At 41.2% G+C, this 26,399-nt stretch overlaps 1 protein-coding gene across 5 annotated transcripts in view; it reads right to left on the bottom strand.

Moving 5' to 3' along the window:
- The window catches only part of VPS13A (vacuolar protein sorting 13 homolog A), a 240,710-nt gene that overhangs the window by 116,788 nt on the left and 97,523 nt on the right, over nucleotides 1–26,399 (bottom strand). For all 5 annotated transcript variants that reach the window (XR_013541528.1, XR_013541529.1, XM_020787771.3 and 2 more), the window contains exons 27-37: nucleotides 24,802–24,881; nucleotides 23,382–23,441; nucleotides 23,142–23,292; nucleotides 21,703–21,819; nucleotides 21,521–21,624; nucleotides 20,474–20,641; nucleotides 19,843–20,150; nucleotides 18,947–19,094; nucleotides 4,561–4,711; nucleotides 3,758–3,885; nucleotides 1,229–1,398 (exon numbers count right to left, since the gene is read on the bottom strand). Coding sequence is in view for 3 of the 5 variants with exons in the window: in XM_020787771.3 (XP_020643430.3) it covers nucleotides 1,229–1,398; nucleotides 3,758–3,885; nucleotides 4,561–4,711; nucleotides 18,947–19,094; nucleotides 19,843–20,150; nucleotides 20,474–20,641; nucleotides 21,521–21,624; nucleotides 21,703–21,819; nucleotides 23,142–23,292; nucleotides 23,382–23,441; nucleotides 24,802–24,881 (1,585 nt within the window). In the remaining 2 variants the exon portion in view is untranslated. The remainder of the gene's footprint in view (nucleotides 1–1,228; nucleotides 1,399–3,757; nucleotides 3,886–4,560; nucleotides 4,712–18,946; nucleotides 19,095–19,842; nucleotides 20,151–20,473; nucleotides 20,642–21,520; nucleotides 21,625–21,702; nucleotides 21,820–23,141; nucleotides 23,293–23,381; nucleotides 23,442–24,801; nucleotides 24,882–26,399) is intronic.

Raw genomic sequence — 26,399 nt, 5'->3', positions numbered from 1 at the left:
AAAAGAAAAGGGACTGGGAAGGAGGAGGAGAGAGAGATATGTTGAAATATAATTTAAATAATTACTTAAATCCTAAATATGACTCAAAATTTGAAACTAACACTAAATGTCTTCATAAGAAAAAATGTATGTTTTTGACTTTTCAGTGTGTTTTTAAGTAATATAGCACCACCGCACACAGGTACACATACAGCATTCACAAAATGATATAGATACACAAGGGATTTTTCCCCCTTTTTTCTTCCCTTGACAACTTTCTGAAAGAACAGGAACTTTTGTAATGATGATGAGGCAGGCAGAGGGACAGCAAAACATCACCATTCAATCATAAATGAGGAAGTTCTTCCATTCACAGAAATACAGTGGTGCCTCGCTAGACGATCGCCTTGCGGGATGAAAAACCCGCAAGACGATTGGTTCTTGCGATCTCTATGATTGTCCTTTTCTTCCCTCATATTGTCTCCCCTACCTTGTTTAATGTTTTGCTATTTAAAAATTGTTTATACATATATATACCTCTTGTATAATTTTATGTTGTTAGCCGCCTAGAGTGGTCCTGACCCGACCAGATAGGCGGGATATAAATAAAATAAAATAAAATAAAATAAAATAAAATAAAATAAATAAATAATAAATGTGCTTTGCAAGACTTTTTTTTAGATGATGCTTCGCAAGACTTTTTTTTAAAAGACCAATGCTTTGCAAGACTTTTTTTTTTAGACTGATGCACAGGGAACCTCGCAAGACAAATTTTTCACAATAAGACAATTTTCGCGGAACAAATTAAAATCGTCTTGCTATGCACCACTGTAGTAGTCCACATACAATCTCATTAACTTACCTAAAGATGTCATAACTTCAATAGCTATTGTACAAACAATTGAATTGTACACCTAAATGTCCATGTGCATAAAAGAACTGTTCCCCAATCAAAGACTCAGAACCAGCATAAGCCTGTATATATGTGTTAAGGTGAGTAAATATGTAAGGACAGTTTTTACTGCTACCCCCAATGAACTAAAGTACTTTTACATCTGCTTGCCTTATCTACCTCAGAATCTAACAGCTATAACAACTGCAAGGGAAGTTCTGAATATGTATAAAGCTCATATACATGCTTAAAGCAGCCACTTCAGATTGCACTCAGCATTTACCCATAGTCTTGGTTGTACTGCCAGCATTACCACTCCATCAATAATTCAAATGTTTAGTTTTTAAAAATAACTACCTTGGTGTAGCTTTCTGGACTGTCTCTCGTTTATCATCTAAAGTACAATTTGTTAACCTGACCGAGGCATTCATTGACCCATCTGACAACATTTTGACAGCTGTTGATATTAATAACAATTTAAATTCTGCAAGTTTCAGACGACCATCTCGTTCATCCTGAAGTGTGAGCTGTTACAAAAAGAGAACACATAGTTTAAATTAATCTAAATTAATTCAATAAATAAAATGTTTCCCCAATGCATACTATAATCTCTACCACTTTTCAGACTTAGAAAGCCATATCATGGATTAGATCTAAAGACTACTAAATGAAAAAGGCTTATTTATGAGGACTCAAGTTGTATAAAGCTTTACTACTTTGAAAGAATGTATGTAATTACTAAGAAAGAATTAGTATTAATCTTTCACACAGAGAGAGCTAGCATAGTGATGGGAAGTAGCATAGTTCTCTACTGCTTAAGAGAATCAAATTGTTTTTACATACAGAATTTAGCAAGCTAAAAATCAGTATAGAAATAGTTCAACACAGTACATTCCTTTTACAGCCAGTCACAAATACAAAGCATATTCCAGCCATTAATTTTTAAAGTTTTATTGTGCCATTAACATTTGAATCAACAATTGCCTATATTACAGTTTCAAAAAAAATAACTCTATATATTTTATTTATTTATTTATTTATTTAATTTATATGCCGCCCACACTACCCAAAGGTCTCTGGGCAGCTTACAGCATTTAAAATACAATAAAGTTATGTAGCAATTAAAATACAATTAAAATATATATAAAATTGCCATCGGACCATTCAAAACATTAATTCTTCAGGAGCAATTTCATGTATGGCATGGAATAAGAGCCTATACATTCTTAGAATTAAACACTTATAATTCTTAAAACATTTTCTGTCATGGCACTCCTGCATTGGCAACTCCTTTTATAAGTTTCAGATATCCTTAACTTTAGAAGACAAGTAAAATGTTTCCTATCAAGGCAGATCTTTGGAAATGATTAGGTAACTTTATTGCTTCATGTTTTGTTACCTTCCTCAAGCCTGGCTAAAGTGTCAATAACTATTAACACCACCACCCACTCAGAATGGGTTGGATGTTCATTCACATGAGAGTGGTGCTATCTAATAAGTATGTCCAAAGAATACTTTTTTTGCTTTTAAAACCATACTACAGCTTCTTTTTAAACAGGCATACTCACTCACATGAAGTTTTTAACTAATGAACTGGTTAGATGAATGAGTAGGAGCCAAAGTTTTTTAAAACATCCACTGGCTAACAGCTGCTCCCCACTTTAGAGTTCTGGAATGGACCAGCTGTTACCTGTAGCTGTGGCTCATCAAGTAGTCACATCTGCACAAAAACATCTCCAGAAACTCCCACAGCCTAATAGCTTTCTCCATTGACTCAGGCCCCTCCTTCACATGTATCCTTTGGTGCCCCTTTAGTTAGAACTGCAGTACTGGAAGAAACCTATGGATCATTAAGCCCAACCCCCATCAGGGAGGCACAGTGGGGTATCAAATTCCCAACCCCTGTCTCCACAGCCAGATACCTAAACCACTGAGCTATGCACCAATTCTGTGAAAAGACATACAATAAATTGGAGAGTATCCCAAAATTTATTTTGGACAGGTACAACCAACAACCAGTCATCCGTGTATGGATACATGACTGTTCCTTTGGTACACAGTCTTGGGGGGGGGGTCATACATTTTGGGAAGACTTTCAGGGCTAGGGATACACCCAAAGACAGGGCCTTGAAGTGGTCAGTCTGGTGCCCTAGAATGGTTGTTTGGCACTGTTCCCAAAAGTAACATTTAAGGCAGAGACTCAGATTTTGAGGCATATCTCAGAGAAACTTCTACATACACTGCATTGACTGTCAAAATAACAAACTAACCAATTCTTGTTTTACATAGAAACAATGAAAATGCATTTTGAAAAAATGATGAGAGAGAATGAGGCACTGGGAAGGAAAAATACTTCAGAATTTTCCCCATTCAGCTACTGACCTGGAAAAGATGCAACTGAAGAGCCAACTGTTGGTTGCTGAAGGATAGGCCTGGAGTAGCAGAGTGGTGCCAACAGAGAAAGCTATTAAGCACTAGAAATTTGAAAGATGGCTTTATACAGATGCTAAATCCTGGGGTGTGAGTCACAGGTACCACAAAGAAAAACAATCTTTTTTCAGGACCTGAGACAGTTTAATCATATAGATGATGTCCCCTATGTCTAACTATTCATAATATAATACTGAGGAATAATAGCCTGGTAAAAAAAATATGTAAGTATACTGTCAGAATCCTATTATTTATGCCCACTAGCATAAAATGCAGCATCAAACAGCTCCTACTAAAAGATTAAGGAGTGTGACCAGTATGCAACAGGGAACACAACCTCTGACTTCTTCACTGGCAATATTTTGCTGCTGCAAATCCATGCCACTGGACTTACAATGGCATATGTAAGGAGAAGGTTTCTAGTCACTGACTTCATTTTGCATGATTTTTCCTTACCTGATTGGAATTTGGACTATACAAAGCAAGAGTCAGGGAATCAAACTGGAAGTCCAATTTTAGTGTGGTTTTAACCTTTACTGAAGAATGCATTTCCACCACAGCAGAAGTAACCACTGTAACTCCAGCTTTAAAAATATAAGACACAAAAATATTTACTATAATACAAAAAAAGAAGCTTTTTTCCTAATGTACTGAATTTTGAAAGCGATTACTGTCCCACTGAATACATTTAATTAAGTCATGCAGTTATGGCATTTTCACAAGAGCATGCAGTTTGCCAAAAACTGCTAAGATAAAAATATATCTGGATATTCAGACATTTTTTAAAAAAGAAAAGTAAACTGGCAGACTTTTGGAGTAATTTGAAAATTAAAAAGTCCCTGAAGTGACTTGTCTACATTAAACAAAATTATTTATTAATTAAAAATGAAAGCAAGGATCAATGTTTACAAAACCATTCAAGTCAAACAGAAGTTTGCTGAGATATGAAATATAATAGGAATGTATTCTGATACGGGAAAATAGGTATTATTTTCCTATGAGAGAAATAACTCTAGTTGATACTAACATATTTACAAAATCCTTCAGGCTGAAAAGAATTAACTATAATCATTATGAAAGAAACTACAGAATGTACATTAAGACCAACCACTGCACATTGATTATACAGTAGTCTACGATACTCTTTTAGATTTGCTTTTCTTATACAAATGTTAATGGCTTCTATAATTATTAACTTAATCCCCCTCTCCCCCCGCTGGACAGGTAGTAGTAGCTTAAGCTTTTAAATAAACACATACCCCCAGAATGCTGGGAAAAACTTGCTGCTCCACTATGGATACTTAGCAGATCTTTCTTTTCTGGTGCAGGTGGTGGAGGCCCAGAACTATCTCCTAAATTTTCATTCAGGGTCCTCAAGATAGTAGTAATGTCCTCCTGACTGAGAATCAGCTTTGAAAAAATTGAAAAAACAACAAGTATTAACACACCAAACATTATTTTATGATTTTAAATATTATTTAAGCTTGTGACAATATTATATATGAAAGTATTTATGCTGTATAGGCCTCCTATAAAGCATAATTAGTTCTTGTAAACATTTATAGGTGAGGATCCTACTAGTGTTCATGTGGGAGTTGTGTAACTTGCTGTGGTTATTTCCAGTTAATCAAGCAAGGTGCCAGAGTACATCTTGATTGTGCTATTGGTCATGTGATCAGGCATATAACCAAGATACATGCTGGTACCAGGTAAATGACCTGTGACAAGTTATGCAAGCTTAACACAAACACCAATAGGATAATCATCTACTAAATAAATAAATAAGGTGGAACATCCAGAGTTTTGGCCATTCCATTCCTCTTCCTCCCTCACAATTCCTTTCTAATTTTTTCAACATATTGTGCCTATGTATGTTCACTTTATACTGCACTGATGTTTAAGAATGGGACCTTTTTTCTTCACTCCTATGATTCTTTAGAACAGAGAGACCACATAGTTCTGCCCAATCCCAGCTACACTAAGATTTTCCACTGATTATCAGTGCAGCTTTCACTTCCTAAGAACATTAAAAACAACCTTTTCAGTATGAACTGTGAAAATGATCTGTCCCAACAATGTGATGGTTTTCTCAAAATATCTTTTGCTCTTTTGTTTGCTTTGTTCTAACCCCTCCCACTTGTCAGTGCTTGTCTCTTAGTCACTGAATATTGCCTGCATCACTGAGTTTTTCTGGGAGTTCCCCAAAACTTTGAGACTCTTGGTACATTTCCTTCTCAAAATGGTAAACTGGTAATAGAGGATAAAACCCATTAAAAGTGCCAGCTTGAGAAGACCAACAAATTAATTTGATGTTCAGTCTCCCTGATGCTATAAGGAAAGTACTGTATATTCTCTCTCACTGTACAGGAACATGACTAACTAAAGACAAACATGAAAACATATACTGACTGCAGTTAACTTTTACAGTGGTGCCTCGCAAGACAATATTAACTCGTTCCGTGAAAATCGCTGTTAAGCAAAAACATCGTCTTGCAAAACACGTTTTCCCACTGAAATGCAATGAAAACCTGATAATCTGTTCCAATGGGAAGGGATTGTCATTGTAAAGCGAAAATTGCCATAGGAAACATCGTTAAGTGAAACGCGGTTCCCAAGCGAAGACAGCCGTTTAACAAAACAGAGACCATTAAAAGACTCGTATAGCGAAGCAAGACCAAGCTGTCAAAAACATTGTAAAGTGAAAAACAGGGACCTAAAATTTAACCTTCTTGCGAGGCTAGGTCCCTAACATCGTAAAGCAAAAATCGCCCATAGGAAACATTGTTAAACGAAGCACAAGATCGCTCTGAAAACCTCATTGTAAAGAGAATTCGTCATCATACGAAGCAATCGTCTTGTGAGGCACCACTGTATTTGTGCTATATAAACAAGAGGTTGGATCTAAACATCATGATCCTAAAACAACAGGGGACACCTTCTATACACTGAAGATTTTAATCCAATTCACAGTGTTTCAGCCTTCCATAAGAAACTGACCTTAAAGGTGGCTACTAAGGGGGCATAATTGTTATAAGTTTGTCAATGATGAGTTGTCAAGTAATACAATGCTATACCTTTATCCCAATTTAAGCCACAGAACTAATCCTCTTGATGAATTATAATTCAGTAGTTCCTTATTGTAGTCTGCCTTTAATGTATCTTGCTCCTGAATGACCACTTTAAAGCAACAGCGTGCCAGCAAGCTGAAACAATGTTGATTGGATTCATCCATTTCATTCACTTTTATTATCTGCACTCTGCATTTCTCCCCAAGGTGGCTTACAGTTTTAAACCAGACAATATTAAACTCTAAAATACAATATATTATTAGAACATTAAAGAGAGATTGAACCAATATCTAATTAAGACTAGTACATAAAAATGGTTTAAAACAATTTTAAAGGATATTTTAAAAAATGAAAAGACTTAACAGCTTCATTTTTAAAGTCCCCTCTTAAAAGCAATCACTACTAGGGAGTGGATGTGTGCCTGAAGAGAAAGGTCTTTGCAGAAGGACAGCAAAGACAGGGCCAGCCAGGACTCACAGGGGAAGCAGCAACAGTTACAAAAAGAAAGGTTACTTACCTGTAACGATGGTTCTTCAAGTGGTCATTCTGTGAATGCACACAAAGGGTTAATACCAGCGCCAGCGTTGGGCCTCTCGGAACATTTTCTAGCTGCAAGAGAAAAGTAACAATGTTTAGGACTACCCCTACTGCGCACGCCCAGCCTAACCGTCCCTCAGTTCCATTTGTCCGCCATAGGCCCTCGAGTCATAGAGATGCCAGTGACAGACAGACAGAGGGGAGGCCGGGCGGGATTGTGTGAATTCACAGAATGACCACTTGAAGAACCATCGTTACAGGTAAGTAACCTTTCTTTCTTCATCGTGGTCTTCTGTGAATGCACACAAAGGGTGATTAGCACGCTTACTAACCGGATGGTGGGCTGTCACTGAAGAGCCGATGCTAGCACTGCCCTCCCGAATCTGGTCTCCTCTTTTGCCCTCACGTCCAATCTGTAGTGGGTTATGAAGGTAGAGGCATTGGACCATGTAGCGGACCGGCAGATGTCGGGCAGGTCAACGCCACGGAGTAAGGCAGTCGATGAGGCAACAGCCCGGGTGGAATGGGCTTTAAGTCCCTGTGGAGGATCTCTGTGGTTGAGCTCGTAGACAAGGGCGATGGTAGATACGAGCCACCGAGAGAGTGTGGACGGCGAGGCCGGGCAGCCCTTCTTTGGGCCAAAGTAACAAAGAAAGAGTCTGTTGGCCAGGCGAAAGTCCTTGGTCCTGGACACATAAAAAGCTAAGGACCGTCGAACATCGAGCATGTGGAGCATGCGTTCAACATCAGTAGCCGGAGACGGAAACAAGGTTGGCAGAATAAGTGGCTGATTGACATGGAAGTCGGAGACCACCTTCGGAAGAAAGGACACGTCCAGGTAAAGCATAACCTTGTCCTTAAAGAATTGAAGAAAAGGTTGGTCATGGCGGAGAGCTGCCAACTCGCTAGCTCGACGAGCAGAGGTGATAGCCACTAGGAACAGCGTTTTTAAAGAAAGCATCTTAAGGTCACAGGTAGCCATGGGTTCAAATGGGGGTCTGGATAGGGCATGCAGAACCAAGTGGAGGGACCACTGAGGGAGTGGAGGACGAACGGGAGGTCGGAGGTTAGAGAGACCCCTCAAAAACATCCTGACGGTAGGATGGGAGAAAAAGCGGGAAGAGGGAGAAGCTCTGGGCTGGAAGAAGACAACCGCAGCAAGGTACACCTTGATAGTAGAGATAGACAGGTGGAAATCAAACAGGTAACGAAGATACTGCAGAAGCGTAGAAAGAGATACAGGGGAGGAGACGAGATCCCTCTGCTGGGTAAATTTCAAAAAGCTTTTCCACTTGTAGGCATACAAGCGAGACGTGGATGGCTTGATGGCGTTGGTCAAGACCTCTTGGATTTCTGGACGATCCTCCACGCCGTCAGATGGAGCGTGTCGAGGTCGGGGTGAAGGACTTTGCCTGCTTCCTGGGTCAGCAGGTCCGGCCACAACGGAAGGGTTACGGAGTCCACAGCCATGCTGACTAGAGTGGGGAACCACACTTGGCGAGGCCAAAAAGGTGCAAAGAAAATGGCCGGAGTCATTGAACGTTGGAGTTTGATCAGGGACCTCTGTATCAACGGAATTGGTGGAAATATGTACAAGAGACCCTGGTTCCAGGGGATCATGAATGCGTCGCCGAGCGAGTGGAGACCGAGACCTGCCCGGGACGCGTACCGGGAGCATTTCGCGTTGTGAGGGGATGCGAACAAGTCCAGCACTGGGGTCCCCCATTGGCGGCAAAGGTCCTGGAAGACCAGAGGGTTCAACTCCCATTCGTGTGTCTGATGTTGAAGCCTGCTCAGAGTGTCCGCAACTGTGTTGTCCTCTGTGGCTACATGGATGGCCACCGGGTAGATATGATGACGGTAACACCACTCCCAAAGGAGGATGGAGAGATACAGGAGTGAATGAGAGCGGGTTCCTCCCTGCTTGTTGACATAGTGCATTGTGGTAGTGTTGTCCGTCACCAGCTGAATTCCGCGGCCGCGTAGCAGAGGAAGGAAGGACCTGAAGGCCTTGATAACTGCAAGCAGTTCCAGGTGATTGATGTGGAACATGGCTTCCTGTGGTGTCCAGAGGGCGTGAATGGTGTGACGGCCGCAGTGCGCCCCCCAGCCGGACGGACTGGCGTCCGTTGTGACCTGAACGGTGAGACGGAGTGGACGAAAGGGCCGGCCAACCGTGAGATGGGGTGTGTACATCCACCACTGGAGCTGTCTGGTGAGCTCCGGGGTGACACGAAGGCGCTTCCTCTGGCTGTCCATCATAGGGTCGAAAAGGGTGAGGAACCATGATTGGAGCGACCGGAGTTTGAGGCGAGCGTGAGCTAGCGCCGGTGTTGTAGAAGACATCAGGCCGAGAAGGTGTTGGGCGTGATGGGCTGTCACCCGAGCACGGGGAAGAAATTTCCTGATGGCTCGTTGAATCCCCCTCTCTGGGGGGAGAAAGACTCGACCCTTTACGGCGTCCAAACAGACCCCTATGTATTGAACTGTTTTGGAGGGGATGAGCTGAGACTTCTGTTTGTTGACAGTGAGACCGAGATTGTGAAGGAGATACAGGATAAATTTTGTGTCCTTCAGAGATCGGTTTCGTGAGGTGGAGACTACGAGCCAATCGTCCAGGTAAGGGTAAACGTGGATGCCCCTGAGACGAAGGTAAGCTGCCACTGGGGCCATGACCTTGGTGAAGGTCCGGGGAGCTGTGGACAGGCCGAATGGCAGGGCCTGGAATTCGTAGATTGTGTCCTGAAAGATGAACCGAAGAAACTTGCGGTGGTCGGGGTGGATAGTGATGTGAAAGTATGCGTCCTTTAGATCTATGAGGACGAACCAATTGTTTTTCTTCAGCAGGTGCATGATGGACTCTAAGGTGAGCATCCGAAAACGTCTGGGTCGCAGGTAAGTGTTTAGGAGTCTTAGATCGAGGATGGGCCTTATGCCTCCTCCTCTTTTTGACACCGCAAAGTAGCGGGAGTAACAACCGCAGTGTATGTCGCGGGGTGGTACTGTAGAGATGGCATCTTTTTGTAATAGAGATAATATTTCTTCTTCGAGCGAGGAGTCGAATGGGGAATGATTTATGAACCCGAGCGGAGGAGATCTTATAAATTCCAGCTGGTAACCGTGCTGAATAATTTTTAGAGCCCAAGCGTCGGTTGTGATGGCAGACCAGTTGTGGAGAAACGGTTGAAGACGGGTGGCAGGAGGTGAACGGGTAAAAATGGGGGGCCGAAAGTCAAAGATACTGTTTTTGTTTCCTGCCAGGTGGCTTAAAGGGTTGGCGGCGATGGGGCGGACGAGGCCGGTATCCTTGATAGCCCTGGACAGAAGAAGAGGACTGGCCAGAGCGCTGCTGAGGTAGGTGTTTGTAAGGGCGGTGTGATGAGATGGGTTTTTAAGTTAAAATCTTTTAAAGGCATATGGGTTTTGTAATTATGAAGTGAGCCAGAGAGGTTCCATTTTGTTTCTTTGTATATAGTATCTGTGCTATGCTGACAAGTTGTTTTCTAGGCGAGCAGAGGAATGTTATTCTGAAGGCCTGAGAAGGACTCTGTGTGATAAGATAGATGGAAATTGTTGTGACTCTTTGAGAAACCACCGTAACCCAAATAACATCTGGTGTGTATGAGAAAGAATTCATGTGATGTAACAGGACTGTTTGCCTAGTAACGAACTCTGATTGGATGACATCGTGGGAAGGTGCATTAGGCCCCTTGCCAGTTACTCTTGAAAAAGGAACTTTTTACCTATGGACATTGTCTTTCCAAGACCGACCTTTCAGTGATTCGTGACCTACATTTCAGCCATATGGGACTTACCCTGATGTCTTGAGAGAGAGTGTGGTGGCCTACCTACATGGACTGGTTTCTATGCTTTGCTGGATTACTTTTGGACTTATGGGATTTTCCTAAGGACTGTGCATTGACTATTTACTATGGACTGTTACCTATGGAATATTCTTTATGGACTTCTTTTCTTGGAATACTCCATATGGACTATGCTCTTGTAATTTAGTAAGGACTATGGTATATTTACTGGATTTTTCTTTTCTAAGGACTATGGGACATATAATGGATTTTTACTTTTGTTTAGGGATTTTTACTCTATAGTATCACTGAGGACTATAGCCTTGTTATAACCAACTTGGATTATTTTGTTTACTAATGATTTCCTGGACTGGAACTGTTTTTATTCATTTTAATGGCTTTTTTGGGTTTTTGAATACTATTCTATTTTTCATGTTTTCTTTGCCTCACTACATCTGTGTAACTAAACAGCACAATGCTAGTTTATTTGTTTTGGTTTAATTTGGCTTAGTAACATGCTTTTTCTTTAATAAAATAAAGATTATAAAACTCATTTGGTTTCCTGAACAGTACACTTGTCATAGGGTCATCTGAGAGTGCTGCCTCGGCCTAGCTTACTTAGAGTCCTGTCAGTGGTGCAAGTTAAGTCTAAGGACTACAAAGCCCACTTGACCTTTTCACAATAATATCTGAGAGTACCAGGGTGTTCTTATGTGGGCAGACCTGCGAGAAGGAGTATTGTAGCATGGCTGGCTGAATTTGGACTCTTCAGCCCATTTTAGCATGTGCAAACTCCTGTTTGCTCTCTGTCCAAGCGTACACGTGTGTTTTCGAACCCGTGTTCGTCACATGGTGGCAGCGGCGGGATGGACCACGTGCTGGGTTTTGTAGTACCTCAAGATGACCAATTTTTGTTCTATCTAACAGCTTGAGTGACTCTGATCCACAAGCTAAGTTTTGATTGCAGTGGGACACTGAGGCTTCAAGGAGCTAGGTGCTTCCCTGGGTGTAAACAGTAATTTCCTAGGAAACGCTGTTTGCCAGCAGTTAGATCTAAAGGCTGTGGTGAGAGGTGTTAACTCTTCAGGCTGTGGTAATGTGTGTTAGAATCTGGGGTGCTCTTTTAAGAAAGAGATTCCCAGTGGGACAAGCAAACTGTTAGGAAACAATTGAATTTAAGCAGTAGGCATGTGCAGGTTGTTACAACGTTGTAGTGAAGAAATTCCAAGATGCATGTCCTTTATTCTTGGAGTGCTTGCACCCAAGTTGAGCAGGTCATTTCACAATCTTAGGATTGCATAAATGACTCTGGCCACTTTGTTCTGACTACATTGTTTTGGACCTTGCATCCAGGTTTTTTCTTTTTTGTTTTGGCCTAAGCGTACTCCTATAATCTTAGGATTTGCCGGAGCACCTGGCCGTGTTCCAGACTAGCTCTGGGTCTCCCCACTACGATCTTAGGATCTGTCAGGAGTACCTAGTTGCATCTGGCTTGGCCTAGAGTCATGCCCTATGATCTTGGAGGTATCTATCTGCACACAGTTCAGTCAAGGATCATCTCTGTAACTCTAGGGTCCACAGAGTGATCACAGTTTTTCTTTTCTCTTCCTTTTGGATTTTTCAGTATTCTGGTTTGGCAGCTGTCTGTCTTCTCACAGACCTTAGGGTCACAGGGACAGCAGTTGGTCAGAAGTGCAGAAGAGATTTTTAATTTTATTTTGGTTTTGGCAGCTGTCTGTCTTCTCACAGACCTTAGGGTCACAGGGACAGCAGTTGGTCGAAAGTGTAGAGGAGATTTTTAAATTTTTTTTCTCTCCTTTTTGTTTGTTTTCGCTGGCCTAGCCTAGGCTAGAGTGCCAGCAGAGATGGAGGAGGAAAAACAGACCGTGGATTTACTCTTAGAAATGGCTTCTGGATTTTTCGAGCAAGCCAAGCAGAAAATTAGGGAAAGAGATTTCCTGATACGTGAGCTTTATCAGGAAAACATCCTTTTAAAACGTTTTCTTAGCACAGAACCTGGCTTGATGCAAAGGTTTTTCCAAGTTCAGCAGGGTTCCTTTGGGGATTACTGCAATGAGACGCTTCATACAATTGGAAGCAACCCTGAGATGCAAGATGTTTGTGTGGAAAGAGTTAACGAGGCCCAGTGGAATGCTAAGGAGCATTCCAGAGAAGACAGCGATTCATCGTCCGTCCAAACAAAGGATTTACAGGCCCTGGAGACGCGCGCAGAGGGAGGAATGCAGGAAAAATTTTGCCGCGAAGGGAACTTGAGGAAATCAGCATCGAACGACGCAAGGGAAAACTGCCGTGCATTGGAATTCAGCTCAGCACCAACCTCAGCTCTTTCTCAGAGCACAGGACAGGTGAGAAGTTCTGAAATAATTCGGGATGAGACTATGGGTTTGCTAGAAGAAGGAGAGCAAGGGATTTTCCAAAGTAATAAAGCAATTGCTGGGACTGAGAGCTTAGAAGCAACAGGACTTGTGTCAGCAGATCTTGATGCATGTCAGATCTCAACCAACCCCCCTTCTCTTAGCCCAGAGGGAACAGCGAAAGCAGACCCTGTTAGGTTGGCAGAGACCCCATGTAATTCATGGCAGTTCGGAAGTAAAGAAAAATACCAAGGGGGTGGCCTACTCAAGGTACCGGAAAAGTCAGCTGAGGAAGCTGGAGGGGTGAAGGTCTTCTCAGAGTCTTTGCCCAGTGCCATAGGAGGTGATGGTGGAGCAGTTTTGCAGCATGGACTTTCACATTGTGAGACTGTTTATAACACAACCAATGATGGGGGAAGCGCTAACTTTTTGGGATTACAAAGTACTGATGTTTCTCCAGAGACGGAAATCATATCTGAAAAATTTGGCCCAGTACCACAGTTAATCTTCTCAGAAAGATCTTTAGAAAGAAAAGCAGAGGTTTGGGACAATACTTATTTTCAACAGCCTATTTTCCAAGGAAGTGGTGAGAATGCTGATACTGTTTCTGAGGCTATGCAGAGTACTCCCGAGGGAACTTTGTTGCAACAGCGGCCTCTTGTGACCAAACCTGATAGCACAGCTAATTCAGTGATACATGTGTCCAGGGGTGTGGCATTTCTGGACCAAGGTGTGGAAAGCATTGATCAATTTGGCCCAGGACAGATATTGGAGCCTGTGTTAGCTAAACCCCAAAACGTCTTCTCGAATTCACCGGGAGAAACTGATATGGTGAAACTTTTTATTACAGTCAATGAAGGATTTACTGCTATTTCTGTTCCTATAGATCTAGAAGGGTCTAAGGGCAATTTAGTGTCTGGAACTGTTGAAAGGCTTTATCAGATTTTAATTAAAGAGGAACATCGCCCTTATACATCATTTAATTGCCCTCAGGGAATTTACCAACTCAGAAAACTAGCGCCTGGAATGGAAAATACCTATGTTACTTTTCAGAAATTGGTTGATGAATTGTTTGGTGATTTCTATTATGTGAATGGCTATGTAGGCAACCTTGTAATTTACAGCCCTGATCCAATTCAAGCAGACCAAAATGCTTTGTCATTCTTAGAGAAGCAGAGACATCGAAGCCCAAGATTAATGCAGTGGTATTTCAGATTGCAAACATATGATTTTGATGTTGAACATCCACCAGTAAAAGAGGCTTTAATTCCCCATTGCTTATCTCGAGTGTTTAGTGCAGATGCAAGGGGAGAAAATGGCTAGAATTGCTAAAGCTCTGATGTTTAGTTTTCTTGGTATTCTGTATGACTATGTTCCTGAGCATACATAGAGTGTTTTCACTATTATTACTACATATCAGTATATTAGATTGTCAATTTATTATGATGTTAATCCTGGTTTCACTATTTTACTGTTTGATGGCTAGAGTATTATCTGAGCATATGCAGAGTGATGTACTTGATTAAGTATACTAACTTGTTTATTCTTCTGTTTTTCAGACTAGTAGAAGTGTCTAACGCAATTTTCTCTCATGTATGGTAAATACTGTAATTATGATAGTTCTCATGTATCAATTGTTTTGCTATTTTAGAATCATATTTGAAATGTATTACTTTATGTTCAAGTTAATATCTTTCTCTATTTAGTTACTGCTTCATTATGACATCTCATCTTATTCAGTTATCAAAATTAAAACTTAAATTGTTTAGGAATTTTGTTAATCTTCAGGGGGCTTGTGATGAGATGGGTTTTTAAGTTAAAATCTTTTAAAGGCATATGGGTTTTGTAATTATGAAGTGAGCCAGAGAGGTTCCATTTTGTTTCTTTGTATATAGTATCTGTGCTATGCTGACAAGTTGTTTTCTAGGCGAGCAGAGGAATGTTATTCTGAAGGCCTGAGAAGGACTCTGTGTGATAAGATAGATGGAAATTGTTGTGACTCTTTGAGAAACCACCGTAACCCAAATAACATCTGGTGTGTATGAGAAAGAATTCATGTGATGTAACAGGACTGTTTGCCTAGTAACGAACTCTGATTGGATGACATCGTGGGAAGGTGCATTAGGCCCCTTGCCAGTTACTCTTGAAAAAGGAACTTTTTACCTATGGACATTGTCTTTCCAAGACCGACCTTTCAGTGATTCGTGACCTACATTTCAGCCATATGGGACTTACCCTGATGTCTTGAGAGAGAGTGTGGTGGCCTACCTACATGGACTGGTTTCTATGCTTTGCTGGATTACTTTTGGACTTATGGGATTTTCCTAAGGACTGTGCATTGACTATTTACTATGGACTGTTACCTATGGAATATTCTTTATGGACTTCTTTTCTTGGAATACTCCATATGGACTATGCTCTTGTAATTTAGTAAGGACTATGGTATATTTACTGGATTTTTCTTTTCTAAGGACTATGGGACATATAATGGATTTTTACTTTTGTTTAGGGATTTTTACTCTATAGTATCACTGAGGACTATAGCCTTGTTATAACCAACTTGGATTATTTTGTTTACTAATGATTTCCTGGACTGGAACTGTTTTTATTCATTTTAATGGCTTTTTTGGGTTTTTGAATACTATTCTATTTTTCATGTTTTCTTTGCCTCACTACATCTGTGTAACTAAACAGCACAATGCTAGTTTATTTGTTTTGGTTTAATTTGGCTTAGTAACATGCTTTTTCTTTAATAAAATAAAGATTATAAAACTCATTTGGTTTCCTGAACAGTACACTTGTCATAGGGTCATCTGAGAGTGCTGCCTCGGCCTAGCTTACTTAGAGTCCTGTCAGTGGTGCAAGTTAAGTCTAAGGACTACAAAGCCCACTTGACCTTTTCACAATAATATCTGAGAGTACCAGGGTGTTCTTATGTGGGCAGACCTGCGAGAAGGAGTATTGTAGCATGGCTGGCTGAATTTGGACTCTTCAGCCCATTTTAGCATGTGCAAACTCCTGTTTGCTCTCTGTCCAAGCGTACACGTGTGTTTTCGAACCCGTGTTCGTCACAGGCGGTACTGTTGAGAAGATTGATATTGACCATAAGATTTACGCCATTGGGGGCGTCGCTGTCTAGATTGAGTCTGAACAGAATAGGACTTGGCAGTCCTCTTAGCCTTGTGAAGGTCTTCTAAATGGGAGTCGGTCTTTTCGTTGAACAGCCCGGTAGCGTCGAAGGCGAGGCTTTCAACCTTTGACTTGACGTCCTCCATTATGTCTGCAGAACGGAGCCAAGCGTGGCGCCGGATAGAGATGGCAGACATGAGAACTCTGGCAGAGATCTCTGCTGCATGTCTGATGGAAAGACGTTCATACTTGGATACCGTCTGAGCTTCCTCATATGAGTTAAGGAAAGCTTGCCGGGTGTCTTCAGGTATCATTTTTAGCCCTGGCAAAAGCTTGAGCCATAGCTGTTTGTGATAAGCCCCTAGAACAGTCTGATAGTTTATGATTCGAAGTAGCAAGGTGACAAGGGAGTAGATTTTCCTGCCGATGATTTCCAGCTTTTTACCCTCCTTGTCAACTGGAGTAACGTGGGCCTTGGCCGACGGCCTTGAACAGCTTGTTTCAACAATGAGTGAGTTCGGAATGGGGTGCTTGAGTAAAAAGTGAGTATCAGCCCCATGAATCTTGTAGAAGTGCTCTGTGCGACGAGGGACATTAGGTGTAGTCGCAGGCTGAGCCCAGAACTCCTTAATGGCCTCCATAACCACAGGCACAAAAGCTATACTGGGGGGAGCGGTACTGTCCTTCTTGATGTCCCCGAAGAACAAGTCCTCACCCGGAGGCGAAGGGAGATTCAAGTCCAGTTTTAGAGTCTTGGCAAGTCTGGACATCATCTGAGAATAGGAAGAAAAATCCTCAGATGGAGAAGGGGCGTGAGGATCACCTGTATCTGAAAGCACCAGATCACCCGGGGGTAAATCGTGCGGTGGCATGGGTGGGGGTTGTTCCTGGTCGGAGTCAGAAGGCTGCTCCGTGGACACCTCATCTGGATCAGAGGAGAAGACATCCCTCTTCTTTTTTGGAGGGGGTTTCTCGATGCGCTGTCGGGGGTCGAATAGGGACCGCAGTCGGCGCCGAGGTGGAAGGAACCGGTTGCGGTGGAGGGGCAACAGGTATCGTAGGAGGCCGTTCCCCGGCTCGAATAGCTCGGCGTCGACGTCGAGGTCGGTTCGACTCCGAGGAAGAAGACAAGTAGATGTACCGGATCTTTTTGCGGTACCGGTCTCGAGATGCGGACGTCGAAGACGAAGAAAGAGACCTCGAACGGTCGCGTCGGCGTCGATGGCGCTTACGACGCTTAGCGTGGTCGGAATCCGCCGAGCAAGAAGAAGAGGAACGATGTCGATGCTTGCTACGACGTCGATGGGAGCGGCGCTTCTTCTTAGAGCGTTTGCGCTTAGAGGATTTCGAGTCCGAACGATGGGAAGAGTCGGACTGAGTGGAAGCTCGATGTCTCTTCTTCGACCGTTTCCGTCGAGGAGACTTCGACCTCGAGCGGCCGGAGGAAGGGGACCAACTCGGGGAGCGATGCTTCTCCGTGCGGGAACGTTTGCCTCGAGGAGATTTCGACCTGGAACGCACAGGTGATCGAGGTACCTTCTCTCGAGGAGATCTCGAGTCCGAGTGCACGGACGAGATCGACACGGGAGGCGACCCCTGGCCCGCAGGAAAAGGGCTATGTGGGGCGGAAGCGAGACCAGTAGTGACACCAACTAACTGGCTCGGCGTCGGGGAAGACATTCCCGATGGTGGTATGACTTCAGTACGTCGAGCCGGAGGAGGAGCGGGTGCCTCGGACGAGGCCTCGAAGCGTCTCGACAACTCCTCAAGAATCGGTGACGGAATGGAACCCGAGCTCGGAGAAAGTCGAATGGATGTCATTTTAAGCTGGGCGGCCGCCTTCGCTTTGGATGACTTCGACGGCTTAGTTTTCGGAGCCGGAGGCTCGGGGTTCGAAGCGGGAACGGCCGATTTCGACGACGCGGATTTCTTCGACATTTTGGAAACTTTAGAGACGACCGACTGAACAGGAGCTGCTCGAGAAGTGGAAGCCATTTCCCCCTCCGAGGGCGCCGTGGAAGACAACGTTGACTCCCACAGATGAAGTTTAAGGCGCTGCTGGCGAGCCTTAAGAGCGGCTTTAGTGAAGGCTTTGCAGTGTGGGCAAGTTTTGGGATTGTGCGATTCCCCCAAACAATACAGGCAAGTATCGTGGCCGTCCTGGTGGGGAATTTTGCGGTCGCACACCACACACCTGCTGAATGGCCCGGAAGGGGACATAGGGCGGTAAGCAAACCGAAACGACAAGTCCAAGGGATAAGGCAGAGCAGTCCAAAATCAGTCCGAGTAAAGCCAAAAAATACACCGAGTCGTCAAGTTGAAGGGAAAAAGCGCTAGGGTAGTCCGTGAGCGAAGCTTAGGTCAAAACCAAAGAATCAAATAGATCGCAATAAACGCAGCTAAGACAAGAGGCTCCAAACCGCTAGGCGGAAAAATGGAACTGAGGGACGGTTAGGCTGGGCGTGCGCAGTAGGGGTAGTCCTAAACATTGTTACTTTTCTCTTGCAGCTAGAAAATGTTCTGAGAGGCCCAACGCTGGCGCTGGTATTAACCCTTTGTGTGCATTCACAGAAGACCACGATGAAGAATGTGAAAAACAATTGAGTAAGGACCAAATGTAATTTCACTCTTTTGTTTAAATATAGTTGCAGTAACAGCTAGTATGGAACTAACTCTTCATTTTAGAAATATATTAAGTCCCATGCAGTGAAACATTCTGCACCAAGTACTTACATTCATTGGCTTGAGGCGTCCAGATACTTTAATGTCAGGAATTTCATGATACCAGAGAGTAGCTAAATTACGTTCAACTGTAACTTCAAGATTTAATGGCTGTAGAAGCTGTACTTCATTTTGTAGTAAGCCACTCACAATGCTTGACCTATAAATGGAAAAATTCAGCATCCATGTACAGTTTGCAAAGCTAAATATAGAGTTGCAATATATGTAAGGTAGGCCAAAGACTGCAGCTTTAAAACAAACATTAAGCAGCAAATATTTTGTACCCATGCATAATCAGCAACTGCAGCCTATTTTATTTATATCCTGCCTTTTCCTAATAACTAGAATTCAAGGTAGCTTAGAACATGATTAAAAACAGGAACAGTTAAACACACAAGTTGTTAAAATTTGAAATTATGAAACATGAAATTATGGATTTTTAAAAAAATAATAAAGAAGTACAGTGTTTATTGTTTAAAAGGCCCTTTCTCAGCAGCCACGGAACTTGGATGAATAACAGGTTTTTGCCTGCCAGTGGAAGGACAAATGGAAGGAGGCAGTGGAGGGGAATTCCCCAGCTCTCCACTGCCTCTGGTTACCTCACTATTATCTAACATATAAAGAAAAATGGGCCAACAAGAGCAGTTTCTTTGCAGCTTCCTCTTTCCTTGGAGACTGGAGCAGAGTACAGTGTTTAGAGGCTCTGCTTTTGGCGCTAGGGATCAGCTGTGGAACCTGGTACTGTGCAAACACTGCTTCTGGATAGTGAAAAAAGGATGGGAAGGGAAAAAAGAGAGAGAGAAAACCTCCTCACACTAGTCTTTTATGCTACCTTCTTAAACATTCAGCACTATTTGTTTTACCAATTCAGTTCAGGAACATTAATTACAAAATCATCATAGCATTACCTGTACAGCTTTAGTTCACTCAACTTCACATGCATACTGTCAAGAATTGGTGGGACATTATATCGAAGTTTCGTTTTAACAAGCAGAAACTCATTCTTTACGGTGATCAAACCAAAATCAGCAACCAGAACATCAGTAGATATTGCTGATTGTGGAATTATTACAACAGGTGCTTTAATATTAATATCCAGTGCCATTCGGGAACTCTGCTGAGCCAATTCCTTTACACCAGTAGCAGCTTTCTCAGCAGCTTGAACAGTGGCTTCAGTAATTGCTTCCTTTGCTGTCTGAAAATTATTTACAAAAGCCTGGAAAAGTGATAACAATATATCAGCAACAGAAGAGGTGGTAATTAGGGAAATATTTTGCTGACCAATCATATATTTTAAATAATTGCCGACGACTCCTTCTTTGTCTGTGTTGGAATAGGGTAGGGGTGATAAGAAAACACCTCAGTAATCACTCAATGCAAGTTTTTAAATTCAGTTGAATGAAAGTTAAAAAGAGGTGTGTTCTGCTCTGCAAGCTCTGTTTTAGAGTGAAACCCTCTTCACTATTTCACCACAAAACCACCCTCCTGCCTTATATGTATATTCTCTAAAACAAAGAAGAAAGTGTACTTTCAACTTACCAAAATAGCAGAGACAAATTTGTTGACAAAAATAATTTGAATGCATCCAACGGTTAAATAAATCTGGCTATCAACCGCATTCATATTTGTGTAAGAAACACCATCTGTGGCATTCATGTATGTCACCATTTTGAAACTGAAGACTTCTTTCTCAGTAATGTACAGTGCCTTTTGTGGGGGAAATTGTGTTTAATGTTAGTGTCATAATTTTATAGTTACACACAAAGTTAGACCCAAAGGAGCCACTCTATTCACAATGCATGTTCTTCTATTAATGAAAATGGCTTGGCACTAGTGGAGGCTTCTACAATTAGAACAGTTGGGTAAGGTGATTTTAACCCAAGCCTGTTCGGCCCATGCTACCTCCCACCTACGCTTCAGAGCACATTCTCAGAGGAAAGGAGTATAAGATGTAAGGTAACACAGGGTACAATCTAATACAGTGGACCCTCGACTTACGGAATTAATCCGTTCTGGAACAGTGGCTGCAGGTCGAAAAGTCTGTAGTTTGAGGCTCCATTGACCTACAATGCATTGAAAACCAATTAATCCGTAACTGGCCATTTTTGTTCCATTCTGTTTTTTTTTCCGGTCTGTAGGTCGATTTTCTGGCTGCAAGTCGAACCTAAATTTTGCGGCCAGAGAAGTCTGTAACTTGAAAAGTCTGTAAGTGGAGCCATCTGTAAGCTGAGGGTCCACTGTATATCAGTACAAGCTAATACACATGGAGCACTTAACTATGATTATACACAGGGTACAATTTAATACATGTGTTGTAATCACAATTAAGTAAGTACTGAATTTTGGACTCCCGTTGTATATATCCACTGGTGCAAAACATATACCCAGGACCTGCACTCAGCAAGAGGGGAAGCATGAGATTAGTAGTTATCTGATGAATAGCATCTGTTATTAAACAAGACTATACCGACATGCTTAAATAAGAACATATTTAAATCACAAATGCACTTTTTAAAAACAGAAATGAACACATACTGGCTGTTGCCAGCTAGGAAAAAGACAATATTTTAAAATTACCATTCATACCTTTTTATACAGTGCTGTCTTGTCACAATCCAAAATAATTATATTCTTTAACTTAGCTGATATTTCAGTTGTTTCTTTTTTCATCATCACCTGGCCATCAAGACCTAAATATAACAGTATCAATTAATTATTCTAATGTAACACAATTTCTCAGCACTTCTAGGGACGCATTTTACTCTTACCTTCAACACGAATTTCAGATATCCTGCGCTTCTGTTCTCTTATAAAAATGTGTAAACATGACATTTCTGCACAAACATGGAGGTCACAAACATCTTCACATTTTGATTTTTTTGAAGCTATGTGGAAGTAAAAAGCAAAATAAGTGAAACAATAGTAATAATACTTCCAATTAGAGATCTGAATTTCAATATAGAGTTGAGGAACTGTAGCCCTATAGATCCTGCTGCACTGCAACTTCTTTAATTTCTCACCATTGGCTATGCTGGACATGGTTAATGTGAGATATAAGCCAAAAATATTTAGCAGGCCACTTTTGCCTACTCCTATGGTAGACATTTGTACAAAGGCACAATTTCACAAGAAAAGCAATTAAACAAAGTAGAAATCTACACATAGTTTTTGTTTTCATTACGTTTGTTTCTTTACATGTCTCATTGAACTCCAGTCACCAGTGTTTTCAAGAGTATTTTTCCAAAACCTCAAGTCTAAACATTTCAAAGAAATGTCTCTGTCAAGTCTTGTACTGAGGAAGGTTATACAAAGGCATAGCTTCATAATGGGGACACGGTCCCTTCAATCACTTGTTCTTTCTAATCCTCAAATCACACTTTGGAATCTAGTGTCAAATGTGAATGGCAGCTCTAGAAAAAATGCAGCTTTGTACTCGAGACATTTCCTCAATTTGTACAAAGTCATACATGGAAATAAAAAGGAAAAAAATTCTCCACAAATATTCTCCATCATCTATCAACATCTATACTATTGATCACTTAAAAAAAATATTCCAATTTATTTTCACTCCCCACTGTGTATACATACACCACAATCATTTTAGGTGAAAGCTGGGCAGCTGAATGCAATTAAAAATTTCCAGTACTGAAGGAAACATTTATACAGTTACAGTGGTGCCTTGCTTAAAGATTACCTTGTTAAATGACGAAACCGCTTTACGATGAAGTTTTTGCGATCACTATTGCGATCGCAAAATGATGCTCCTATGGGGAAAAATTGCTTAACAATGATCGGTTCCCTGCTTCGGGAACCCATTTTTCGCTAGACGACTATTTTAAAACAGCTGATCGGCGGCTCTAAAATGGCCACTCGCTGTGCAAAATGGCTCCACGCTGTGCTTTAGGACAGATTCCTCGCTTTACAGGCACCAGAAAATGGTCCCCCTATGGAGGATCTTCGCTGGACACTGAGGTATTTAACCCATTGGAATGCATTGAACTGGTTTTCAATGCATTTCAATGGGTTTTTTAATTTCTCTTGACGAGGATTTCGCTTAACAGCGATTTCAACGGAACGGATTATCCTCGTCAAGCAAGGCACCACTGTACTTAGAACAGTCTACAAATGACTATTCAGCAAAAACCAAACTGAAATGTAGTTAGCACTGACACAAGCTTGAAACAAACAAACAAACAAAAAACCTTACTCAGTTTCTTTAGAACTTCCCTCTTCTCTTCTTTTTCCTGTATAACCTCTACTGGAGCTGTCTCTTGTACTGGCATAAGATTATTTATAAAATTCATAGTGCTGAGAAGTGCTTCTGTATGTAAATGGATATCTATGGAAGAAAAATTCACCTAACAACAAAGTAACTTTAGTGAGAATATATTTTAATTATATATATTCTTGACATAGCAGTATTATATGAAGAAAACATCAGTACTACCTTTATCAACTGTAGAACATTCTTGTAAGTCGTTTTCAGTTCTGGAGCATTAATGTCTGCCTGTTACCAGAGGGAAAAAATATTAAAATTTGAAACATCATGCATATAGAACTATGTGCAAACTTTAGTGATACATGTTTATAACCAGATCCACAGTATTTTATCCTAACATATCCAGTCTGACAAACTAGCCCAAGTGTCTCTCCAGTCCACAACCTACTTTCTGTCGTGACAACCTGGCAAAAACTGAGGGAAAGCATAACAGCAGGAAACTCCTGTGTGGTTTTGCCTTCCAGATTAATGTGGAAGGCAAAACCTTTTAGCTATCATGTTTCAAATCTACCCTACAAGCCAGTGGTCACAACACTGAACAAGAATCTGCCAGGATCACCTTTTGAGTTCATCCTTCCAGGAACAATCACAAACATCACAAAATGGTACCTCCAAATCCCAGAGGCAACCCAGAAAAAAAAATCATGCTTGATGGTTTTAAAAAAACTGCTAAGAGATCTAGCAGAAACAAAAGGGACACATTCCTTTTGTTCAGTTCTCAATTTAGATTATAGATCAAGGCAACCAAAGCAGTTTCCATCCCGTAAACAGGCCTGAATTCAGAATAAAAAAGATCTTAATAAGCCATCCCATCAGCAACCCCCAAACTAGAATGCTACAACATGTTCCAACATTTTTGCCCACACATGGAGTACTGGAATATGGATGGTGATAATCTACTAAGGAAGCTCCAAATGGTTTATGCTCTCTTTAGGAATGTTGGAACACTAATTCACTAATCTTTTTACTCACTCTGCTATTCATCCCTAGCAGCTTTTATGAACCAAGAAGGGCAGAAGTCTGGCAACACACATACTTGCTCTCACCTCTCCAATATGAATATTTATTTTTTTATTTTTTTTATTTATTTAATTTATATGCCGCCCACACTACCCAGAGGTCTGGGTAATGTAATAATAATAATAATAGTTGTTGTTGTTGTTGTTGTTGTTGTTGTTGTTGTTGTTATGTGCTGTCAAGTCAATTCTGACATATGGTGACTCTTTTTAGGGTTTTCTAAGAAAAGAATGCAGTACTCAGAAGTAGTTTATCATCCCCTTCTTTGTGTGTGTGTGTGTTCTCTCTCCCCCCCCCCCCCCCGGGATTGTGGAGCTTGCCCAGGGGCACACAAGCTGGCTCTTCTTCTGCAAGTCATAGCGAGGAATCAAACTCCCAACCTTTGGCTCTGCAAACAGACACCTAACTCACTGAGCTATCCAGAAAGGTATAAAGACATTAGTCTGTGTCAATATTCATTTGCTGGTTCACTAAGTTCTTAGAGAATAAAATTTTACTATTTTCAAATACGGGTATATAAAAAGCCATCAGCAGAATGGTTAAAAGAATGGTGTGAAATCTTTCCCAGTACCTTTATGTATTCAATTGCTAGAAGATCATCCACCATATTATCCAGTGTTGAAATGATGTAAACTGGCTTGTTTTTATCATCTAATTAAAAAAACACCTTAACATTAGGACCTTAACAAAACAAACATTTCACATAATGTTGTATGATGCACAACAAAGGGCAAAACAACATCTTAACAAGCAATATGCTAATCACAGATAAGAACATCCCTACAAATTCTTTCAAAAACTGAAATAAATTGATTAGATGCATAAATCAGGCCAATAAAGTATTATTTTTATTGTAGAAATCATTAGGCTTCAAGGAAAACAACCAAAGCAGGAATTATCAAGTGAGTCTGTAAAACTAGATAATATTTTATCACATGCGCCCTATGCAAACATGGATTTTAAATACAAAATAGAGTACTAATCATGATACTTACAGTGTTCTCATCCACCCACAACTCCCCTGAGTGACATAAGAGACTGGGGAAACAGAAATTGTCACCTGGTACACTTTGTTGAGAAAAGGCTCTTTCCCAAGAAACCTTGATTGATACATATTTTGATGCCCTTCTGGGAGCACAGAAAAGGATCTTTTTATTTTCACAAGCCTTTTAACTCTCAATGGGACTGATTTTTATGATAATAATATTCTTTTTATCATTACCATTATTTTTAAAATATGTTTTAATTACTTTATTGCTTGTATATTTTCGGTAAAGTTGCCTGCAAATATTTTTATTGAGCAGAAAATGCAAGTTTGTAGAAAAAATGGAACAAGAATTTTTTTGTATTGGATTGTATCTGCAGAGATATTAATGGGCACAGAAAATAACCATTGTGAGCAGTAGGGTAGGCAATTCTTTATCTTGCACATACTGTACTAAACACCTCATAGATAGCAGTGCTGATAATAAAAGAGTGAGGTGATGTCAATTTCAAATGAAAATGGTGATCAGAGAGATCTACACTGACTACTCTAGTTTCAGGAGACAAGTGGGTTGCTTCTTGTGATCTTTTTTATTTGAGTGGTTTTCTATGCATTCACACTGATGGGTTTGCACCTGCACAGAACTATCCCTTTTGGATCTCTGGTTCATGCTCCAGAGTTTCTTCCCTCACTTAAAAATCTGATGACACAGCTGTCACTGTCATTAAACCATTGATGGTGAAGACAGGAGGAGGGAGGATCATGCAATCCATAGAAGATTACTTGAACAAACAAGAAGTATCCAGGTTTTCTTCGTCATGGTCAATATGCATTCAAGAGCTTACTGCTAACCATCAAGTGTGCCTGGCAGACAGAAAGGCACTTGGAGTTATTGCAGCATGGCTGACAGCCTTGCCAAAAGAAGCATCCCTCTGGCCTCTAATGTCCAACTGGTAGAGCTGTATAACTGTTGATGGTTTTGACCAAAGGGCAACTCTGTACAATTTCAGTAAGTACAGAGTAACAATGCCATCAAAATAGTCAAGCTCTTATGGAATGGCTCCTAAAGTTGCCAAGAAGTTTCTTATCCAGTTGGTAAGCCAGTGTAATTGCTTTAGCAATCCATCTAGCAAATCTCTGGGCTGAAATGGATTGTCCTTTCAAAGGCCAGGTCAAATCCTTCA

The sequence above is a fragment of the Pogona vitticeps genome, chromosome 2 (assembly GCF_051106095.1).
Source record: "Pogona vitticeps strain Pit_001003342236 chromosome 2, PviZW2.1, whole genome shotgun sequence".
NCBI lineage: Eukaryota > Metazoa > Chordata > Lepidosauria > Squamata > Agamidae > Pogona > Pogona vitticeps.
This window is presented reverse-complemented; position numbering and strand designations above follow the sequence as displayed.